Here is a 20,606-nt window from a genome sequence, read left to right as displayed (position 1 = left end):
CCTCATTCAAAGTGTTTACACCACGACATCCTCTCATGTGGATCTTCAAGCCGGCATCAATGACATCCTCGCCCAGTATCCAGATGTGTTCAACGGGGTGGGCACACTGCCGTATCGATACAAGATTCTGCTACGACCTGAGGCCAAGCCAGTGGTCCACGCACCACGACGAGTCCCTGCTCCACTGAGAGAGCGCCTGAAGTCACAGCTCAAGGATCTTCAGCAAAAAGGCATCACATCCAAGGTCACCAAACCGACTGACTGGGTCAGCTTGATGGTGTGCGTAAAGAAGCCTTCGGGGGACCTGCGCATCTGCAGTGATCCCAAGGAATTCAATAAAAATATCATGCGGGAACACTACCCCATCCCGAAGCGGGAGGAACTCACAAGTGAGATGGCACACACGCGCTTCTTCACCAAATTGGATGCATCACAGGGATTTTGGCAAATCCAGCTGGAAGAGTCCAGCAGAAGGCTCTGCACCTTCCACATGCCTTTTGGCAAATACTGCTACAATCGCCTGCCATTTGGCATCATCTCGGCATCGGAGATATTCCATCGCATCATGGAGCAGATGATAGGAGGCATTGAAGGGGTTCGTGTGTACGTGGACGACATCATCATATGGTCCACGACCCCTGAAGAACATGTGTCCCATCTCCAGAAGGTATTCCGCCGTGTACATGCCAACGGCCTAAAGTTAAACAGTTACAAATGTTGTTTTGGCACATCGACGCTCAAGTTCCGAGACGACCAGATCTCACAGCATGGTGTGCATTCGGACACAGACAGAATCAAGGCCATTGAGGCGATGAAGGTCCCTGAGGACAAAAAGGCGGTGCTACGCTTCTTGGGTATGGTCAATTTTGTTGGCATGTTCATTCCCAACATGGCCTCACACACCACGGCCCTACGCAACCTGGTGAAAAAGTCAACTGCCTTTGAGTAGAAGGCAGCACACCAGACAGAGTGGCTGGAGCTGAAAGCCAAGCTTACCACTGCACCAGTCCTGGCCTTCTTCGACCCGGACCGGGAGACAAAGATATCCACAGATGCGAGTTAGGATGGCATCGGTGCGGTGTTGCTTCAACGAGATGACACATCATCCTGGGCACCAGTAGGCTACGCATCAAGGGCGATGACGCCCACTGAAACCAGATATGCTCAGATTGAGAAGGAGTGCTTGGGTCTTCTCACCAGCATCCTCAAATTTCATGATTATGCCTATGGCCTGCCGACATTCACTGTTGAGACGGATCATAGGCCTCTGGTCCACATCATCCACAAGGACCTGAACGACATGACGCCTTGGTTGCAGAGAATCCTGATTTAACTTAGGAGGTATGACTTCAACTTGGTGTACACACCTGGCAAGGAGCTCATCATCGCTGATGCATTGTCCCGCTCCGTCACCTTGCCCAGTGAGCCGCTGGATATCATCCAGCACATCGAATCGCCGGTGCAGCTGTGAGCTAGCACTCTCCCAGCGACAGAGTTCTCATCAGTGAAGAGACAGCCAAAGACTCCCTCTTGCAGTGCGTCATCCACAACCTCACCAATGGCTGGCAGAAAGGGCAGTGCCCACAATGTTACAATGTGAAGGATGACCTGACGGTGATTGATGGTATCCTCCTCAAGCTGGACAGGATTGTCATTCCGCTCAGTCTCCAGAGCTTGGTGCTGCGCCAGATTCATGAGGGACACCTGGGCGTCGAGAAGTGCAGACACAGAGCCCGGCAAGCTGTCTACTGGCCCGGCATCAGCCAGAATATCACAAACATGGTCCTGAACTGTGCTATCTGTCAGCGGTTCCAGTCAGTGCAGAGCAAGGAGACGCTCCAACAGCATGACATAGTGACCTCTCCATGGTCCAAGGTTGGCATCGACCTCTTTCATGCGAATGGTCGTGACTACGTATTGATCATCGACTATTTCTCGAATTACCCTGAGGTGCTGAAGCTCCCGGGCCTCACCTCTCGGACCGTCATCAAAGCCTGTAAGGAGACGTTCTCAAGGCATGGCATCCCAATCACCGTCATGAGCGACAATGGCCCGTGCTTTAGCAGTCGAGAATGGTCCACGTTTGCCAGGTCATACAATTTCCAGCATGTCACCTCCAGTCCGCACTATCCACAGTCCAATGGAAAAGTCGAGAAAGGGGTGCACATTGTGAAACAGCTATTCTGCAAGGCCGTGGACTCTGCTTCCGACATACACCTTGCACAGCTCGCGTACAGGGCGACTCCATTGTCCACTGGCATGTCGCCGGCTCAACTCCTGATGAACAGGGACCTGCGGACGACGTTTCCAGCCATACACCTGCCCAACCTGGATCACCTCCCGGTGCTGCAGAAGACGCAGCAACTCAGAGACCGTCAAAAGCAGGGCTATGATGCCCATGTCACCAATCTGGCCGTGCTATCCCTGGCAGACACTGTCAGGATCAAGATACCGGATGGTGGGTGGTCTTCCCCGGCTGTCGTTGTTCGACAGGCCGCACCCCGCTCTTATGTTGTATGTATGGCTGATGGCTCCATCATGCGAAGGAATCGACGGGCACTGCGCAAAGTTGCCTGCCCGCGACCACTTTCTCCTCCATTTCCATATGTTGAATTGCCACCTCCTGATACCTCGCACCACAAGGCCACCAGTCAGGCTTCCATCTCGCCTGTCAAGGTGCCGTCGTCCCCTCCGCCACCTCTCCGGCGGTCGACCAGGATCTGACGCAAGCCTCAGAGACTGAACTTGTGAACATTGGTTTTATTTGCACTGTTCTGTTGTCCTCCGTCAGTCGCATTAGACAGACTCATTCACATGTAAATGCATACACATACGCCAACAAAACATAAAAAAGGGGGCGGTGTCATGATATGCAAACATGCAGCTAATGAACACATAGAATAGGACACGACCAATGAGCAGTCAGGGCACTCAGGGGTGGTATCTCACTATAAAAGGGATGAGGCACACACACCCCGCCTCTTTCCACAGACCAACATCTACATAGTGAGACAGGGTGTATCCTCAGCATCACACCCCAGCACGTAGCTTAGAGCAAGGCTGGTTCAGTTAGACTGAGTTACTACATTTAGATTAGCAGAGAAGTAAACTCATTGAGAACTGTGCTAATAGTTCAATAAAACACATTGAACTCACTTCAAAGTCTGGAGCATCTTTTACTCAAAACTGCATCAAGTGGCAGCTTGTGTTATTCCAAATTACATGACACAACAATGGACATAACTGATGTCCCCATTTTGAAGTAACAAATTCTGTTGCCATGGTTTCTTTCCTTGTATTGAATGGGGTAAATTTTATTCCTCATCAACTCATCCCCCTTTTCCCCCCATATCCCTTTATCTTTATAGCCCCAAGAGCTACCTCTATCTCCTTGAAATTACACAACGTTTTGGCCTCAACTACTTTTTATGGCAGTGAATTCCACAGGTGTATCACTCGCAGGTGAAGAAATGTCCCCTCACATCAGTCCTAAAAGGTTTACCCTTTATCCTCAAACTATAACCCCTAGTTCTGGATTCCCCCACCATCGGGAACATTCTGAACCTACCCTGTCTAATCCTGTTAGGTTTTTATAAATTCTATGAGATCCTCTCTCACTCTTCTAAAATCAAATGAATATAATCCTAACTGACTTAGTCTTTCCTCATATGACAGCCTCGCCATCCCAGGAATCAGCTTGGTAAACCTTTGCTGCACTCACTCCATAGCAAAAACATCCTTACTCAGATAAGTGTTATCTGTGTTATGGCCGTAGTTCAGATGCACCCACAACATCTAGTTCTTTGATGAATAAGATAATTTATTGACAAGAAAATGAAAATCGCTTATTGTCACAAGTCGGCTTCAAATGAAGTTACTGTGAAAAGCCCCTAGTCGCCACATTCCGGCGCCTGTTCGGGGAGGCTGTTACGGGATTAACACGTGGAAAGATAACTAATGAACTATAATACAAACGGTAACTAATAAATTAATTCAGTGAATTCTCTTGAAGCTACTTCTCATGCGACTGTCCTCTAGCATGACTCACTACCAACTGCTGAATCTCTCAGGTCACATGGTGGATCTATATCGCCACCTGCTGATCAGACATCATACTGATAACTATATACATTGATAGATAACTGTATACGTTGATGTGCACATGCATATCACCACAATAAGGACACAAAGACTGCACAGAATACTCCAGCGCCTCACTGTGGTGAGCCACGTATGGCTATTGTATATACTCACTGTTGTTCTATTATTACTATTGTCATCGACATCCACTATTGTATATACTTACTGTTGTTGCTGTTACTGTTGCTGTTGAATTGTTGTGTTGATGCTGCTGTTGGCTCTGCCTGTGGCTCCGCCCCTCTGAGGGGGTATATAACCGGCCGATCTAAGACAGGCTCTCAGTGCGGGAGAAGCTACAGGTTGGTACACATCTAGTTGATTAAAGCCACTGTTCTTTGGTGCAAACTGTCTCGACTGAATTGATGGACATCAATTTAATCAACTAGTTTTTTTTTCACTCGACTCCTCAGCTGCCGTGGTCTCCCCGGCACTCAAACAGCGTCTCCTCAACGCCCGGGTGAGCCACAGGATTTTTCGGCTAATCAGGGACGAGGCCTCGTACACGGAGGCAGTGGAGCTGCTCAAAGGACAGTTTGTGAGGCCAGTGAATGAGGTACTCGCTCGACACCCGGAACAGACGGTACAGTGCTCAAGACAAGGCCTTCATCAGGTCAGAGGTCCAGCAGCCCCTGAAGGAGGGGATCATTGAGGCCAGTAACAGCCCCTGGAGAGTCAGGACCGGGGAGAAGAACCGGATGGTAGCCGACTACAGTCAGACGATCAACCAGTACACGCAGCTCGATGCATACCCGCTCCCCCACATATCTGACATGGCCAATCAGATGGCGCACTAACAAGTCTTTTCCACGGTAGACTTGAAGTCTGCGTATCACCAGCTCCCTGTCCGCCCGGAGGACCGCCAATACACTGCCTTTGAGGCAACCGGCTGCCTCTTCCATTTCCTCAGGGTTCCCTTCGGTGTCACCAATGGGGTTTCGGTCTTCCAACGAACGATGGACCAAATGGTCAACCAGTACAGGCTGCGGGCCACGTTCCCGTACTTGGATAATGTCACCACCTGCGGCCATGACCTGCAGGACCACGACGCCAATCTTAGAAAATTTCTCCGCATTGCCCAACTCCTTAACTTGACGTACAATAAGGAGAAATGCATTTTCCGCACAACCCGGCTAGCCAACCTCGGCTATGTCGTGGAAAATGGACCTGACCCTGACCCCATGCGCCCCCTCCTGCAGCTCCCACGTCCCCACTGCCCCAAGGCCCTGAAGAGATGCCTGGGGTTCTTTTCTTACTATGCCCAGTGGGTCCCAATTTCGCGGACAAGGCCCGCCCACTTATTAAGTCCACTACTTTTCCCCTGACGGCTGAGGCCCGCCTGGCCTTCAACCATGTCAGAACCGACATTGCCAAGGCCACGATACACGCTGTGGACGAATCCATCCCGTTCCAAGTGGAGAGCGATGTGTCAGACATTGCCTTGGCAACCACCCTCAATTAGGCAGGGAGGCCTGTTGCCTTTTTTTCCCGTACCCTCCATGCCTCTGATATTCAACACTCCTCTGTCGAAAAGGAGATGCAAGCCATTGTGCGACACTGGAGGCATTACCTGGCCGGCAGAAGATTCACTCTCCTCACAGACCAACGGTCGGTTGCCTTCATGTTTAACAACACACAGCAGAGCAAAATTAAGAACGACAAGATTTTACGGTGGAGGATCGAGCTCTCCACCTATAACTACGAGATCTTGTATCGTCCTGGGAAGCTCAATGAGCCCCCAGATGCCCTGTCCCGATGTATCTGCGCCAACGCACAAGCGGACGGGTTACGGGCTTTCCACAATGACCTCTGTCATTCAGGGGTCACCCGGCTTCTCCACTTCGTCAAGGCCCGCAACCTACCCTACTCCACTGAGGAGGTCAGGACCATGACCAGGGACTACCAAATCTGCGCAGAATGCAAACTGCACTTCTATCTGCCAGACTAGGCCCACCTGGTGAAGGTCTCCTGCCCCTTCGAACGCCTCAGCATGGATTTCAAAGGGCCCCTCCCCTCCACTGACCGTAACGTGTACTTTCTCAACATTGTTGATGAGTTCTCACGTTTTCCATTTGCCATCCAATGCCCCGATATGACCTCTGCCACTGTCATCAAGGCCCTGCGCAGTATCTTCACCCTGTTCGGTTTCCCTGCCTACATACATAGTGATCGGGGCGCCTCTTTTATGAGTGATGAGCTGCGTCAGTACCTGCTCAGTAAGGGCATCGCCTCGAGCAGGACTACCAGCTACAACCCCCGGGGAAAGGGGCAGGTGGAGAGGGAGAATGCTACGGTCTTGAAGGCCGTCTTACTGGCCCTACGGTCTAGAGGTCTCCCAGTCTCCCGCTGGCAGGAGGTCCTCCCCGATGCGCTCCACTCCATCCGGTCACTCTTGTGTACTGCAACTAATGAGACCCCTCACGACTGGCTATTTGTCTTTCCCAGGACGTCGATCTCCAGGGTCTCACTTCCATCCTGGCTAACAACACCTGGGCCTGTTCTCCTCCGGAAACACGTGAGGAGCCATAAGGTTGACCCCCTGGTCGAGAGGGTCCAGCTCCTCCACGCGAACCTTCAGTATGCCTACGTGGCACACCGCGACGGACGGCAGGACACAGTCTCCCTCCAGGACCTGGCTCCCGCAAGTACCCCCGCGCCCACCATCACCGCACCCCTTCCGACAACCTCCCCACCTACACCAACATCCCTCCCTGGGTCCATTAGCTCCGCCCCTGCGCCGTCGCCCTGTCCAGGACACTGTTGTGAGGACGACATGGTCCCGGAGCCGAAGGTCTCGACACCTGTGCCGGCTGCGGCGTTTGCAGCGGACGATACGGGCTCCTGTGAGACTTAACCTATGAGCACGCTTCACCCCCGCCGGACTTTTTTTTTCTTAACAGGCGGTGAATGTGGTGAGCCACGTATGACTATTGTATATACTTACTGTTGTTGCTGTTACTGTTGCTGTTGAATTGTTTTATTGATGCTGCTGTTGGCTCCACCTGTGGCTCCGCCCCTCTGAGGAGGTATATAACCGGCCGATCTGAGACAGGCTCTCAGTGCGGGAGAAGCTACAGGTTGGTACTCATCTAGTTGATTAAAGCCACTGTTCTTTGGTACAAACTGTCTCAACTGAATTGATGGTCATCACTCACCAGTGTCCTATCCAATTGTAGTGAAACATCCATATTCCTATACTCAGATCCTCTCACTATGACGGCCAACATGCCATCTGCCTCCTTTTCTGCCTGCTGTACCTGCACGCTTACTTTCAGCGACTGATGCACAAGCATGTTTAGCTATGGGAGGGAAAAAAGCAAAACTAAAACCTCCTCAAAAAAGAAACATTGCCTATACAAAAAAAATGTAAATATATAAATATGCCAAAGTTTTATTACTGTGTTAAGTTTTCAGACTTCTGTGTTTTAATGTTTTCCCAGAAAAAACAATTGTAAATTAAGCTCAAATAAACTTTCAGACAATCTTATTTGCAGATTACATCATTAAAATATAATTAGTGGTAATGCTCCTACCTCTGGACCAGAAGCTTTGGATTTGGGTCCATCAACAGCACTTGTTGGCCACTGGAACGTTCAATGGGAATCAGCTTGGGAATCCTCCCACCACTTACCCACTCCCCCAAAGGGAAAAAAGTGCATGTGAAAATACGGTCAACAAAAATCATTAAAATCATAAAATAGGCTTACTTTACAATCTTAGAAAAAAGTTGAAACAAAACTTGCTGAGAGCTACAGGACCGAGCTTAGCTCTCAGTTTATTCACAGTAGGCAGTTGATGGATGGAGTATGCCCACTGCCTGCAGAAATCAGCCAACATCTCTGCAGAAGCAGCCAGCAGTTGGAGGATAGCAGGAGGCGATACTCAGTGGGGCTGTGTGCGGTTAGCAGGAAGTCAGACCAAAATCTGCACCTCCTTGACCCCACATAAAGAAATGTAAAACATACTGAGTCAACTTTGGAGTGGTCTTCCTTTAAGAATTGCAAATTGGGCCATTCACTGTGTGGCAGCCTGGCAGCGATGAGGCAGAGGCTCTTGGTTTGAAGAAACAGGATATATTGATAACTAGGCACAATGATACAGAGGCCTCCGGCCTTGCTGCCCTGGAGCAGCACCTCCACCTTACATCTTTACTGTATGGCTCCCGATGTATTCTACCCAGGAGGGGAATCCACCCTCTGGGGTGATCACCCACCCTCAATCCCGATTGGCTGCTGGGACCAGGTGACCCTCCTCTGTGACAGCACCTCAATTCACTACACACTGCCAGCATAAATGGACCATCAGCCACACAAGCTGCACAAGTTTCTTCCTTGTACAGAGCATGAGTTATAAAATACAAATGGCCGCCAGCATGGACAGGCAACAGCTTCTGTCACCATTCACAGGACTCCACTCGGTGCCAGAGGCCATTGTGCCAATGTTAATAGGATGGTAAGTATCCCAACATTATTTTCAGACCGCTATGTTACTTTCATCAGGCGCAGGCACTCAAGTTAATCGCAAAAATAATAAAATTATCTGCATAAGTAGACAGTTTTAGTTTAAGACTGAATTTAAATTAAATCTCTGGAGTCAGTGGATATTCATCAGTCTTGGATCTGAATGGATACTCAGCTTTGTGACAAACATAAACCAATGTCTTTTAATGCGTTTCATGTTTTTTTTTCCAGGAGGCATTATAAATGTGATGCCAATGTTATTTAATGAGATTTCACAAAACAGGTCCCAGGTAGGAATCAAGTTTAATTGAATTTATCTTCTTGTCAAGATGCCCCTGTTATTCAATAATTTGTTACACAATACGAGCAGTCTGGTTTATTAAGCATATTACTAGATCGTTTGTTTGTAGTTTGGACAATCTGACTTCCCAGTATATTTATCACATGCAAAATAAGTTCCTTTGGTTGTCAAAGAATATTGAAAGTGAAATGTCTCAGCCAGGAAAATGTGACACTAATTTAAAACAAAAAAAATGTTAAATGTCAGAAAATCACACAGAATATGACTTGTGCCTGTAAACTGATGATTGACTGTATGAAAGATTGATATTCTAAACACAGAAACTTCCTGTGGTGCAAATAAATATGTTAAACACAAAATAACTATTCCTTTATTCATGTTAAAGTTGCATTTTATATTGCATTGCGATCTGGATTGTCAGCAGGCAGGATGTAAACCTGTATTACCATTATACTCACAGATTCACGATAAAGATTTGTACGATTGAATTTGAGCATCATCTATTGGTGACATCAACATAACCATAAATGTTATGCAAGGCTTTAAATTATTGATCTTTTGTTCCTTTAAGACTTAATACATTTGTTCTGTTGGCACTGAGTGTTCTTGTATTTAATTTCTACAGGAGGTAAAATGTATTTCTTCTCTTGTGTAAGGTAATGTGGTTCCGCCGAGCTGTCACTGGAGGACTCACTACTTGCGCTATACTGAATATTCTCTGGTAGGTCTTCAAATGTATGCTGTGTGAAATAGAAATAGGTTATTTTTGAAGCAACTAATAAACCACAGAAGTGTAGATTGGCCCTTGTCAATCAGTAAGATGGAAGTTTGAAGAGTGGCAAGATAAAGACAATGCATTTGGGAATACTGAAAGAATATCCTCTGATTTGGGATCTCAGACTGTTCAATCTCCAAACGCAATATCCATTGTTGAAACTATAAAAAGTTAGAAATGAGTTTGCCTCAGCCTGTGTTGGAACAGGTGGGCCTGAGCCCAATGTTGGGTGCCTGATCCGACTGTCTGTTTAAATAGATACATAGAAGATAGGAGCAGGAACAGGCCTTTTGGCCCTTCGAGCCTGCTCCACCATGTCATAATATACACCAGTATATCATGGTGCAGCCACACACTGATGGACACACAGTGGGACCAATCAACATACACAATACCGCAGCCAATCACCAGTGAGAGCACACGCACTATAAAGACAGGGGACATCAGAGTTCCTGCTCATTCGAGTAGCAGCTAGCTAGGAGCACAGAGCTCACAGCCTGCAACACAGACATTCACCATGTGCTGAGTGCACCAATTGGTTAGGACAAGGCAAAGGTCTATAGTTAAAGCTGGTATCGTATTTGCCCACAGTTCAAGTATGTTTAAATAGTTAACCTTTTAATAAAATAGTGTTGCACTACTTCCAAGTGTTGGTGACCTGTCTGTGATCCAGAACACCCAACACATCATGATACCAGGTGTGGTTGCATACTAGCACTTCATAGACCTACCTGCAAGTGCCTTCCGCCAGCATTCTGTCATTCTGAAACATGGACAACATCAGCCCGCCGCCGCCGCTCCGCATCGCCGGCAACCTCGGGGCCAACTGGAAGATTTTCAAACAGCGCTTCCAGCTCTACCTCGAAGCCACGGACAGGGAGGGTACCTCGGACACCAGAAAAATTGCTCTTCTCCTCTCCACGGCCGGGGACCATGCCATCCACATTTTCAACTCTCTCTCCTTTGCAGATGACGAAGACAAGACAAAGTTCAAGACGGTTCTCCTCACATTTGAAACTCACTGCAGCGTAGAGGTGAATGAAAGTTTCGAACGCTACATGTTCCAGCAGCGTTTGCAGGGTAAGGATGAACCTTTCCAATCCTTTTTAACGCACCTCCGCATCCTTGCGCAATCTTGCAGCTACGGGCCCACCTCCGACTCCATGATATGCGACCAGATTGTTTTCGGTGTTCAGTCGGACACCCTACATCAGCAGCTCCTCAAAGTAAAGCAACTCACCCTAGCGACCGCCATCGAGACCTGTGTCCTACATGAAAATGCCACCAGTCGGTACTCCCATATACAAGAGGCTGAAACGGCGCGGCAAGGTCCCCACGAGGCGGAACGGGTCCAAGTGATTGAACACCTCCTGGGTCCCAGCCTGGATGAGGGCGGTCATTTCGCGCGCTTTTCGCAGACCCCCGCTCTTGTACGCACCAAATGAGGGGACGGCGACATGGAGGAACGTAATGCGCAGGTGCGCACCATGCAGGACCGCACCGCGCATGCGCAGTGGCGCAGCGAACGTGCTGTCATCACGACGTGCGGCAACTGTGGATCTGCCCATTTAAAGCGGCAGTGCCCCGCAAAATCTCGACAATGCCTACGATGTGGAAGACTTGGCCACTATGCTGCCTGCTGTCGAGCAGCTCAGCCTCCCAATTCATATCGCTTCAGTCAGCCTCGCAGGAATGTTCGGGCAATTCAACCCACGGTCACCGAGTCCGATTCCGACCTCCCACACAGCAGTGACACCGAGGACCCGAAGGCGCCTTTTCGAGTCGGTGACGTAACGAAAAACAGGCTGTCCCCGAAGCAAAGACACCAGCCGCTATCGGTGTGCAGCATCGATCCAGATGATGAGTGGTGTGCCACCCTGACCGTCAACCGGTCCCAAATACGATTCCGCCTGGACACTGGTGCCTCCGCCAATCTTATGGCGTGGTCTGCTTTCCAAAACCTTTGTGTCAAACCAACCATTCTCCCATCGGCCTGCCAGCTATTGGACTACAATGACAACATCATTCCTGCTACCGGCTCATGCCAACTCGAAGTGACGCACAAGTCACGAAAAGCCATCCTTCCTTTTGAGATTGTGGGCTCCTCGAAGGGCTCTCTGCTTGGCGCGCAAATTGCTAAACCTCGTTCAAAGAGTTCACTCTCTCTCTCCTGATGACACGTCTGCCTTCCAGGATGCTGACTTCAGGGCGCAACTCAACGCCATCATCGACCAGCACCGCGACGTCTTCGAAGGCATGGGCACGCTCCTATATACTTACAAGATCATGATCAAACAGAACGCCACGCCTGTGGTGCATGCACCTCGCAGAGTTCCAGCACCCCTCAAGGACCGCCTCAAGCAGCAGCTGCAGGACCTCCAAGACCAAGGAGTGATCTCCAGAGTTACGGAACCAACCGACTGGGTCAGTTCCATGGTGTGCGTAAAGAAGCCTTCCGGCGAGCTAAGAATCAGCATTGATCCAAAGGATCTGAATCACAACATAATGAGGAAGCATTACCCAATCCCCAAGCGCGAAGAGATCACATGCGAGATGGCTCGGGCCAACCTCTTCACCAAACTTGACGCCTCGAAAGGATTCTGGCAAATTCAACAAGACAGATCCAGCAGGAAACTGTGCACCTTTAACACCCCTTTGGCAGATATTGTTACAACAGGATGCCGTTTGGGATCATATCGGCGTCAGAAGTATTCCACAGGATCATGGAACAAATGATGGAAGGCATTGAAGGTGTTCACGTCTATGATGACGACATAATCATTTGGTCCACCATCCTGCAGGAGCATATCAGTCGCCTCCAGCGCGTGTTCAAACGCATACGGGAGCAGGGCCTACGCCTCAACAGAGTCAAATGCTCCTTCGCCAGACGGAACTCAAGTTCCTAGGGGACCACATCTCCTAGTTGGGTGTGCGGCCGGATGCGGACAAGGTGGCTGCCACCACAGCCATGAAAAAGCCAGAGGACAAGAAGGCGGTCCTCCGATTTCTGGGCATGGTCAACTTCCTAGGGAGGTTCATCCCTCACCTCGCCTCTCATACCACAGCTCTCAGGAACCTGGTCAGGAAGATGAGAGTTCCAATGGCTTCCTGTCCACGAGCGCGAATGGACTGAACTTAAAACCAAACTTACCACGGCCCCGGTATTAGCCTTTTTTGATCCAGCGAAAGAGACAAAAACTTTGACTGATGCCAGCCAATCTGGCATTGGGGCAGTGCTCCTGCAACGCGATGAGGCCTCATCATGGGCCCCCGTTGCATATGCGTCACGCGCCATGACCCCCACGGAACAGCGCTACGCGCAGATAGAAAAGGAATGCCTGGGCCTGTTGACCGGTGTCGTCAAATTTCATGATTATGTGTATGGCCTTCCCCAATTCACCGTTGAGACCGACCATCGCCCGCTGGTCAATATAATACAAAATGACTTGAACGACATGACGCCTCGCCTCCAACGCATTCTGCTCAAACTCCGGCGATACGACTTTCAGCTCGTATACACCCCGGGCAAAGACCTGATCATAGCCGACGCTCTGTCCAGGGCAGTCAACACCCCGTGTGACCCAGTGGGATTTGTCTGCCAGGTTGACGCCCATGCGGCCTTCGTGGCCTCCAATCTACCGGCCTCGTCCAAATTCGCCGCAAGACTGCGGCTGACCCCCTGCTACAGCGTGTCATGCGCCACCTAACAGACGGTTGGCTCAAGGGCCAATGCCTGCAGTTCTACAACATCAGAGACGATCTGGCGGTAGTCAATGGTGTCCTCTTGAAGCTGGACCGCATTGTTATCCCGCACAGCATGCGCCAGCTCGTCTTGGAACAGCTACACGAGGGCCAGCTTGGCGTGGAGAAGTGCCGCCGACGGGCCCGAGAGACAGTGTACTGGCCTGGCATCAATGATGACATCGCCAACACAGTGCTCAACTGCCCCACCTGTCAGCGGTTCCAGCCGGCCCAACCACGTGAGACCCTACAGTCCCATGAGTTGGTCAAGTCCCCTTGGTCCAAGGTTGGCATCGACCTGTTCCACGCGCTGGGCAGGGACTATGTTCTGATTGTAGACTATTTTTCAAACTACCCGGAGGTGGTACGTTTGCACGACATCACATCGTCTGCAGTCATCCGTGCCTGTAAGGACACCTTTGCTCGTCACGGCATCCCACTCACTGTGATGTCGGACAGTGGCCCCTGCTTCGCAAGCCAAGAATGGTCCAACTTTGCCAGGAGGTACAACTTTGTGCATGTGACATCCAGTCCCCTGTACCCTCAATCCAATGGCAAAGCGGAGAAGAGCGTCCACATAGTCAAATGGCTCCTCTGCAATGCTGCCGATGCGGGATCCGACTTCTACCTCGCCCTGCTGGCCTATCGCTCGGCCCCACTGTCCACTGGCCTGTCGCCAGCCCAGCTGCTCATGGGTCGCACCCTGAGGATGACTGTGCCGTCCATTCACGTCCCAGACCTCGACCACGTTCCGGTCCTTCAACGAATGCAACTCTCTCGTGCACAGCACAAGCTGGCTCATGATGCCCGTGTGCTGATCTCCCTCCTCTGGCTCCAGATGACAACGTCCGCATCCATCTTCCGGATGGTGGCTAGTCTGCAACTGCTGTGGTTCTTTGGCAGGTGGCTCCCCGCTCGTTCCTGGTTCGTCTACCGGATGGCTCCATTCTGCGCCGTAATCGGTGTGCCCTTCGTCTCATTCCGCGCTCGCTACGTGATCCTCCGCCAGTGCCATGCCCTCCTGTTGTCCCTGACACGGACTATGCAGAGATTCCGGTTACTCTGCATCCTCCTCACTCTGACGCAGTCCAGCCCGTTCCTCAGCTGGTGGCTCCTGACCCACCCTAAAGGTTGTCAACCAGAATTCGTCGCCCACCTCAGAGACTTAATTTGTAAACTTTGCACTAATGGACTCTCTGGTCTGTTCTGTTCTTCCGTTTAATTGTTCAAGTGGTTTGTGTATAGTGTTCATTTCGTTATTTGTGTGTGACACTGTTTTTTTCTGCACCAGGCACCTTCCCACGTAAATAGCTTAGTTTTATGTACACAGTCCTGTAAATATTTCGCACACACGTAGTCAGGAACATTCACCACACACTATTGTCACGCAGGCACATTTTTTTATATAAAAGGGGGGGATGTCATAATATACACCAGTATATCATGGTGCAGACACACACTGATGGACACACAGTGGGACCAGTCAACATACACAACACTGCAGCAAATCACCAGTGAGAGCACACGCACTATAAAATCAGGGGACATCAGAGTTCCCGCTCTTTCGAGTAGCCGCTAGCTAGGAGTACAGAGCTCACAGCCTGCAACACAGACATTCACCATGTGCTGAGTGCATCAACTGGTTAGGGCAAGGCAAAGGTCTTTAGTTAAAGCTGGTATTGTATTTACCCACAGTTCAAGTATGTTTAAATAGTTAACCTTTTAATAAAATAATGTTGCACTACATCAAGTGTTGGTGACCTGTATGTGATCCAGAACACACAACACGTCACACCATTTATCACAATCATGACTGATCATCCAACTCAGTAGCCTAATCCTACTTTCTCCCCATAGCCTTTGATCCCATTTGCCCCACGTGCCAAATCTAGACGCCTCTTGAATATACTCAATGTTTTAGCATCAACTACTTCTTGTGGTAATGAATTCCACAGATTCACCACTCTTTGGGTGAAGAAATGTCTCCTCATCTCTGTCTGAAATGGTTTACCCTGAATCCTCAGACTGTGACCCCTGGTTCTGGACATACGCACCATTGGGAACATCTTCACTGCATCTACCCTGTCTAGTCCTGTTAGAATTTTATAAGTCTCTGTGAGATACCCCCTCATTCTTCTGAACTCCAGCGAGAACAATCCTAACCTAGTCAATCTCTCCTCATATGACAGTCCCACCATACCTGGAGTCAGTCTGGTAAACCTTCGCTGCTCTCCCTCTAGAACAAGAACATCCTTCCTCAGAAAAGAGGACCAAAACTGCACACAATATTCTATACTCTCACCAAGGCCCTGTATTATTGCAACAACACATCCCTGCTCCTGTACTCGAAAGCTCTCTCAGTGAAAGCCAACATACCATTAGCCTTCTTTGCCGATTGCTGCATCTGCATGCTTACCTTCAGCGACTGGTGCATAAGGACACACAGGTCCCTCTGCACACTCCCCTCTCCCAATTTACAACCACTCAGGTAGTAATCTGCCTTCCTGTTTTTGTTTCCAAAGTGAATAACCTCACACTTATCCAAATTATACTGCATCTGCCATTGATTTGCCCACTTGCCCAACCTGTCCAGATCATGCTGTAGGATCTCTGCATCTTCGTCATAGTTCACCCTCCCACCCAACTTGATATCATCTGCAAACTTTGTGATATATTTTGTTCCCTCATCCAAATCATTAATATATATTGTGAATAGCTGGTGTCTCAGCACCGATCCCTGTGGCACCCAACTAGTTACTGCCTGCCAATTTGAAAAGGACCGATTAATCCCTACTCTTTGTTTCCTCTCTGCCAACCAGTTTTCTATCGACCTCAGTACACTTCCCCCAATCCCATGTGCTTTAATCTTGCACAATAATCTGTTATGCGGGACATCGACTGGCTTCCCCTTGTCAACTGTACTAGTTACATCGTCAAAGAATTCCAACAGATTTGTTAAGCATGATTTCTCCTTCATAAATCCATGCCCAGCTGTTTGACTGCTGACTCCCTTATATGTTTTTTTTCCCTTTGGCCTCCAGTGCTCCTCATTCTTAGATGCCCTTTAGTAGTCTGGCACATTCTGTGGCCTCTTCCAGACTCCAAAAATGCCTCCGAGTCCCTATTGATTCCTGATGTAGAATGTCACCGGAAGTTGACTCATTAATCTTACAGTCTTGTAATCAACTCACTACTTAGATAAGCTGAAGTTCATTCATTTTCCCTTGTCCTTAACAAAAGTAGTGTGTGCCACAATCTGAATCCTGTAATGGCTTTTAACATTTGTAGGCGATTAGGTTTTCCTATTTTAGCCATCAGTTGTGGCAAGACAGGAATTGTTATCACTGAATATCGTTTTTCTAGGAATTAAGATTTCAGTGGACTTTCACTCAAACCATATTTACCAACAGCTTTTATCTGTTATTTATTAATGTCACTTCAAAATGACTTAAATTGGTCACCCACAGATGGATGGCCGCTGCCAGGATCTCTGTTAACTGCAGGTGTTCCCTGATATTAAATATGGATTCTAATTAGATCTGGCAGTGATTGTTTTTCATGCTTATATTAAGTCACATGGAACATAGATCAATGGATAATTTTGTCTCTGTGAAGGGAGGTCAATTTGAATATTTTCCATAATGATGGCTTACTTTAACTAAAAGGTTTGTGTAAGTGTGATGGATGAGTCCTCCAGTTACAAAAACAAAAGGCTGGATGGTTTCCAGCAGCACTCACCTTCCATTAGATATTTATTGTTACATATAATAGCTCTGCGAAGGAACCAGAAAATATAATTTGTCAAGATAATAATTGCGGGTGTTGATTTTACATTTTCTAGTCAATCACTTTCCAAGTACGGTATTTTGTGCCCTTGTGTCTGGAATATTAATATGCTGACACCGTGGAAAATTAAACACATTGAATAATTCTGAGCAAAATTGTTCAACTGTTCTCAAAACCAACAGTATTTTTACAGTACAATAGCTGTAACTAAAACATTTACATTTTTAAGGCTACCTGAGCAATGCTCAGATCAGAGGGTAAGAGCAATATAGTTAATGGGAGTAGGGGAGGGGGTAGGACAGTGGCTGCTGTCTGCCTTGAGTAGTTCGAATGTAGACGTGTATCAGCAGTTTGCTCTGCATTGGTTGCAGTTAAGATTTTTCGGAACTCACAATGATATCTCATCTTTCTAAAAGGCACTGTTGCTCATGAATGTTATGTAACATTCTGGGAGGGGGGTCTAGCCAATCAGCCAGATTGGACAGTGATGTAGGGGATTTGTTTTCCATCGCAGTCCATGAACTCCACTCTCCATTACTGACTCCATCCGCCTCTCTGCCATAGTCTCAGAATGAACCAGATCGCAATTTCTTTTTCAGCACCCACTCGAGCTTCCAACTATCACAAAAGCAGCATACCTCCACATCCATCAAGCCGCCTGACTCTGCCCTTGCTGAGTCCATCCGCCACTGAAATCGTCTGACTCGAAAAAACTTATTTTATTCTGCCTGCAAATGCCCCCCCCAATCACCTTTGTAAACTTCAGCTACTCCACAACTCTGACACCTATATGACCACAACATGCTCCAGTCACTCACCACCTCTTCACTTGCTAACCTATATTAGCTACTAATCCCTCAATGCTCTTGATTTAAAATTCTATACCTAACATTTAAATCCTTTCATGTGCTCATATTACTATCTTGTAGAACCTCCTTATCTTACACTACGATACAATTTGAACTGCACATAAAATTTTATAAAGGAAAATTGTAAATTGATCAAAATGGTGTTAAGTAGATTTTTCACTAATTGTGCTGGAGTTTTGTTTTGAACATCGGAGGCCCCAGTGATTGGCCCTAAAGCTTGTAAAAACCCCACCTGGGTAATTTATGGGACCCCCAGCTGAATTTTGCATCAGTCATGCAACTAATTAGTTGACATTGGGGTTCCCAGCCCTTTAAAGCAGAGTTTTTCAAACTGGGGGTCGTGGCCTGCTGGTGGGTCACGGGCAAGTGTGGGGAGGGTCGCCAAGCGGTCAGTCACGGCATTCCCGATCACGGGAGAATCTCTCAACTGCTGCGACAGGCTTTTAAGAATGCCTGCCGAGACGGGCACTTAGGTTGAGAATGCTGGCCACGACAGGCTTTTAAATGCGAGTGCCCACCAAAAGCGGCAGCAGAGAGCAGGTCATGTGTCTGACACGTGCACTGACGTCATGCGCCCTGTGCATCCGTGGTTTGGGCGTGAAATCACAGAGGACAGATTCCTCCACTTTACCGCCAGCAAGTAAACAACAGGACTGTGTGAAGAGCTGTAATAAGGAAGAGAGAGCCAGAGACACAAACCGGCCAGGATCTCACAACTGAATCTGTTGGAGAGAGCTGCACAGGAGAGTCCACAGCAAGACAAAGCAGCGCTGATGTGAGCTGCATTTAGAGCTCCAGGACCTCAGGTGAACAACCCGTTAAGAAGAAACTGAAATCAAGATCGAAGCACTATAAAGATGATTTCCTGAGGTATGGCTTTGTTGAAGAGCCTGTGAAGGGTATCCTCAATTGAAGAGCTGGTTGCTCAGTAGCCCCACTGGGAGATGTATCCACCGCTGGGACTGCACTGGACATGAGGGTTGTCCTCCACCTTCCCTCCATCTGCTATATACCATATCAGCAGGAAGGTGACGTGTACTGCAACCATCGACTTCCCTAATCATTTTCCAGACTCCACACTTCCCAGTCCGGTCCTTGAAGGCTGGTAAAGTCCCAACCCATCCAGTGCACTGATTCACTACTCCACTGACTACTGACCCAAGAACACCTCTTCCTATGTTTAGGATTTATGTTGGGGACACTGGAAGTTGGATATTCTAATTTCCACTTGTAGACCTCTAACCAACCTCGACTGAAACTTTCCACTCCTCTGAACTTTTGTCCATCCCCCTCTTATTAACCATCCCTCATTATATCCCCTATTTTGATCCAATTTGCTCACTGTCTTATTTTGACTTCAGCTCGGCTGCCAGTCAGAAAAGATTAAATCTACAGCGCAGAGTTTGACTGGAAAATAATCTGTAGAATCCATAACAAAGACTGGATCTTCGCTGAGCCCTAAATTTCAGTCCTGCATTGAACCTTGTTTACTTCTAACTCAATTGGTTAATTTTGCAGCTGTCATTTATTGAAATTTAATGAGGCCTAAAAGTATCAGTGCTCTCTGAGAGAGGTACTGAGGGTGTTTAGCAGGAATATCAAAAGCTGAAGCAAGCAACTGGAAATGCTGGAGAATAGTTATGCTCTTTATGGGCGTCTGAAATAAGCTCTTTTAGACTTGTTCTCAACATTTTGGGTGACAAGTGTAAGGAGAAAAGCACATTTTTAAAAAGTTACCACATCCAATTATTATACGACTTCTGCAACAAAACTGTCCCCTTACCTTCGAAACACTGGAGCCCCTTTTTTGTAACAATGATTCGGCTATGCGACAAGCACCAGCTTATCCTAAATTCGAAATGGCATATTTTGTGTGTGAAATTCATTTAGCAACTAATTAATTATTCCATGTACAAAATATATTTTGTGCAGAAATCCCTGCAAACAAAAGTAAACTTCGCTGGGAACTAGCATTCCAATGAAATGACAGTAAAGATGCATAACATTTGACAAACAGTCAACCCATGTAGAAACCTGTATATCGGGATAGATTTTCAACTTTCATTCCGGAAATCAATGAAAAGTGGCCATTTTACATATTCTGACTGATCTGCAATGCCAGTATTACACTCAGGGGGAAAGATAAAAGTCCAGTTTGTAATCTCAACGTAAATCCTGAACATTTAATGGGAGATTTCTCTCGGTCTGTACCCAGGCGCAATGGTGAGTCAGCACATTGGAAATCTACTCCATAAGCACAACATCTACTTTCCAAAATGTTCCCTCACTAACTTTTACATGCAGCTCAAAATGATAAAGGTGTTAAATGAGTGGTAATCTTTGTTATAAGTCCGCACAGAAAAAAATTATCTTACATATGTCCACCTGGAATGAACAACTCTATCCAGATGATATAGTTAAAATGTGCCATGAATTCTTTCTTTTTAAATATTTTTATTCTCCTTTTTCATTTTCTCCCAAATTTACACCCGCCAACAATAAACAATAATCAGTAACGAATATGTCAATCCCCATCT

The 20,606-nt window shown here is 47.9% G+C and overlaps 1 protein-coding gene across 1 annotated transcript in view; it reads left to right on the top strand.

Annotated features, from left to right (window-relative positions):
- Positions 1 to 20,606, top strand: part of LOC140389035 (uncharacterized) — a 338,021-nt gene that overhangs the window by 281,058 nt on the left and 36,357 nt on the right. Inside the window, exons 10-11 of the mRNA XM_072473199.1 lie at positions 8,829 to 8,887; positions 9,555 to 9,619. Of these exons, the coding sequence (XP_072329300.1) occupies positions 8,829 to 8,887; positions 9,555 to 9,619 (124 nt within the window). The remainder of the gene's footprint in view (positions 1 to 8,828; positions 8,888 to 9,554; positions 9,620 to 20,606) is intronic.

The sequence above is a fragment of the Scyliorhinus torazame genome, chromosome 14, assembly GCF_047496885.1.
Source record: "Scyliorhinus torazame isolate Kashiwa2021f chromosome 14, sScyTor2.1, whole genome shotgun sequence".
In the NCBI taxonomy this organism is placed as follows: Eukaryota; Metazoa; Chordata; class Chondrichthyes; order Carcharhiniformes; family Scyliorhinidae; genus Scyliorhinus; species Scyliorhinus torazame.
The sequence above is the reverse complement of the archived record's forward strand: the minus strand, read 5'-3'. Positions and strand labels throughout refer to the sequence as shown.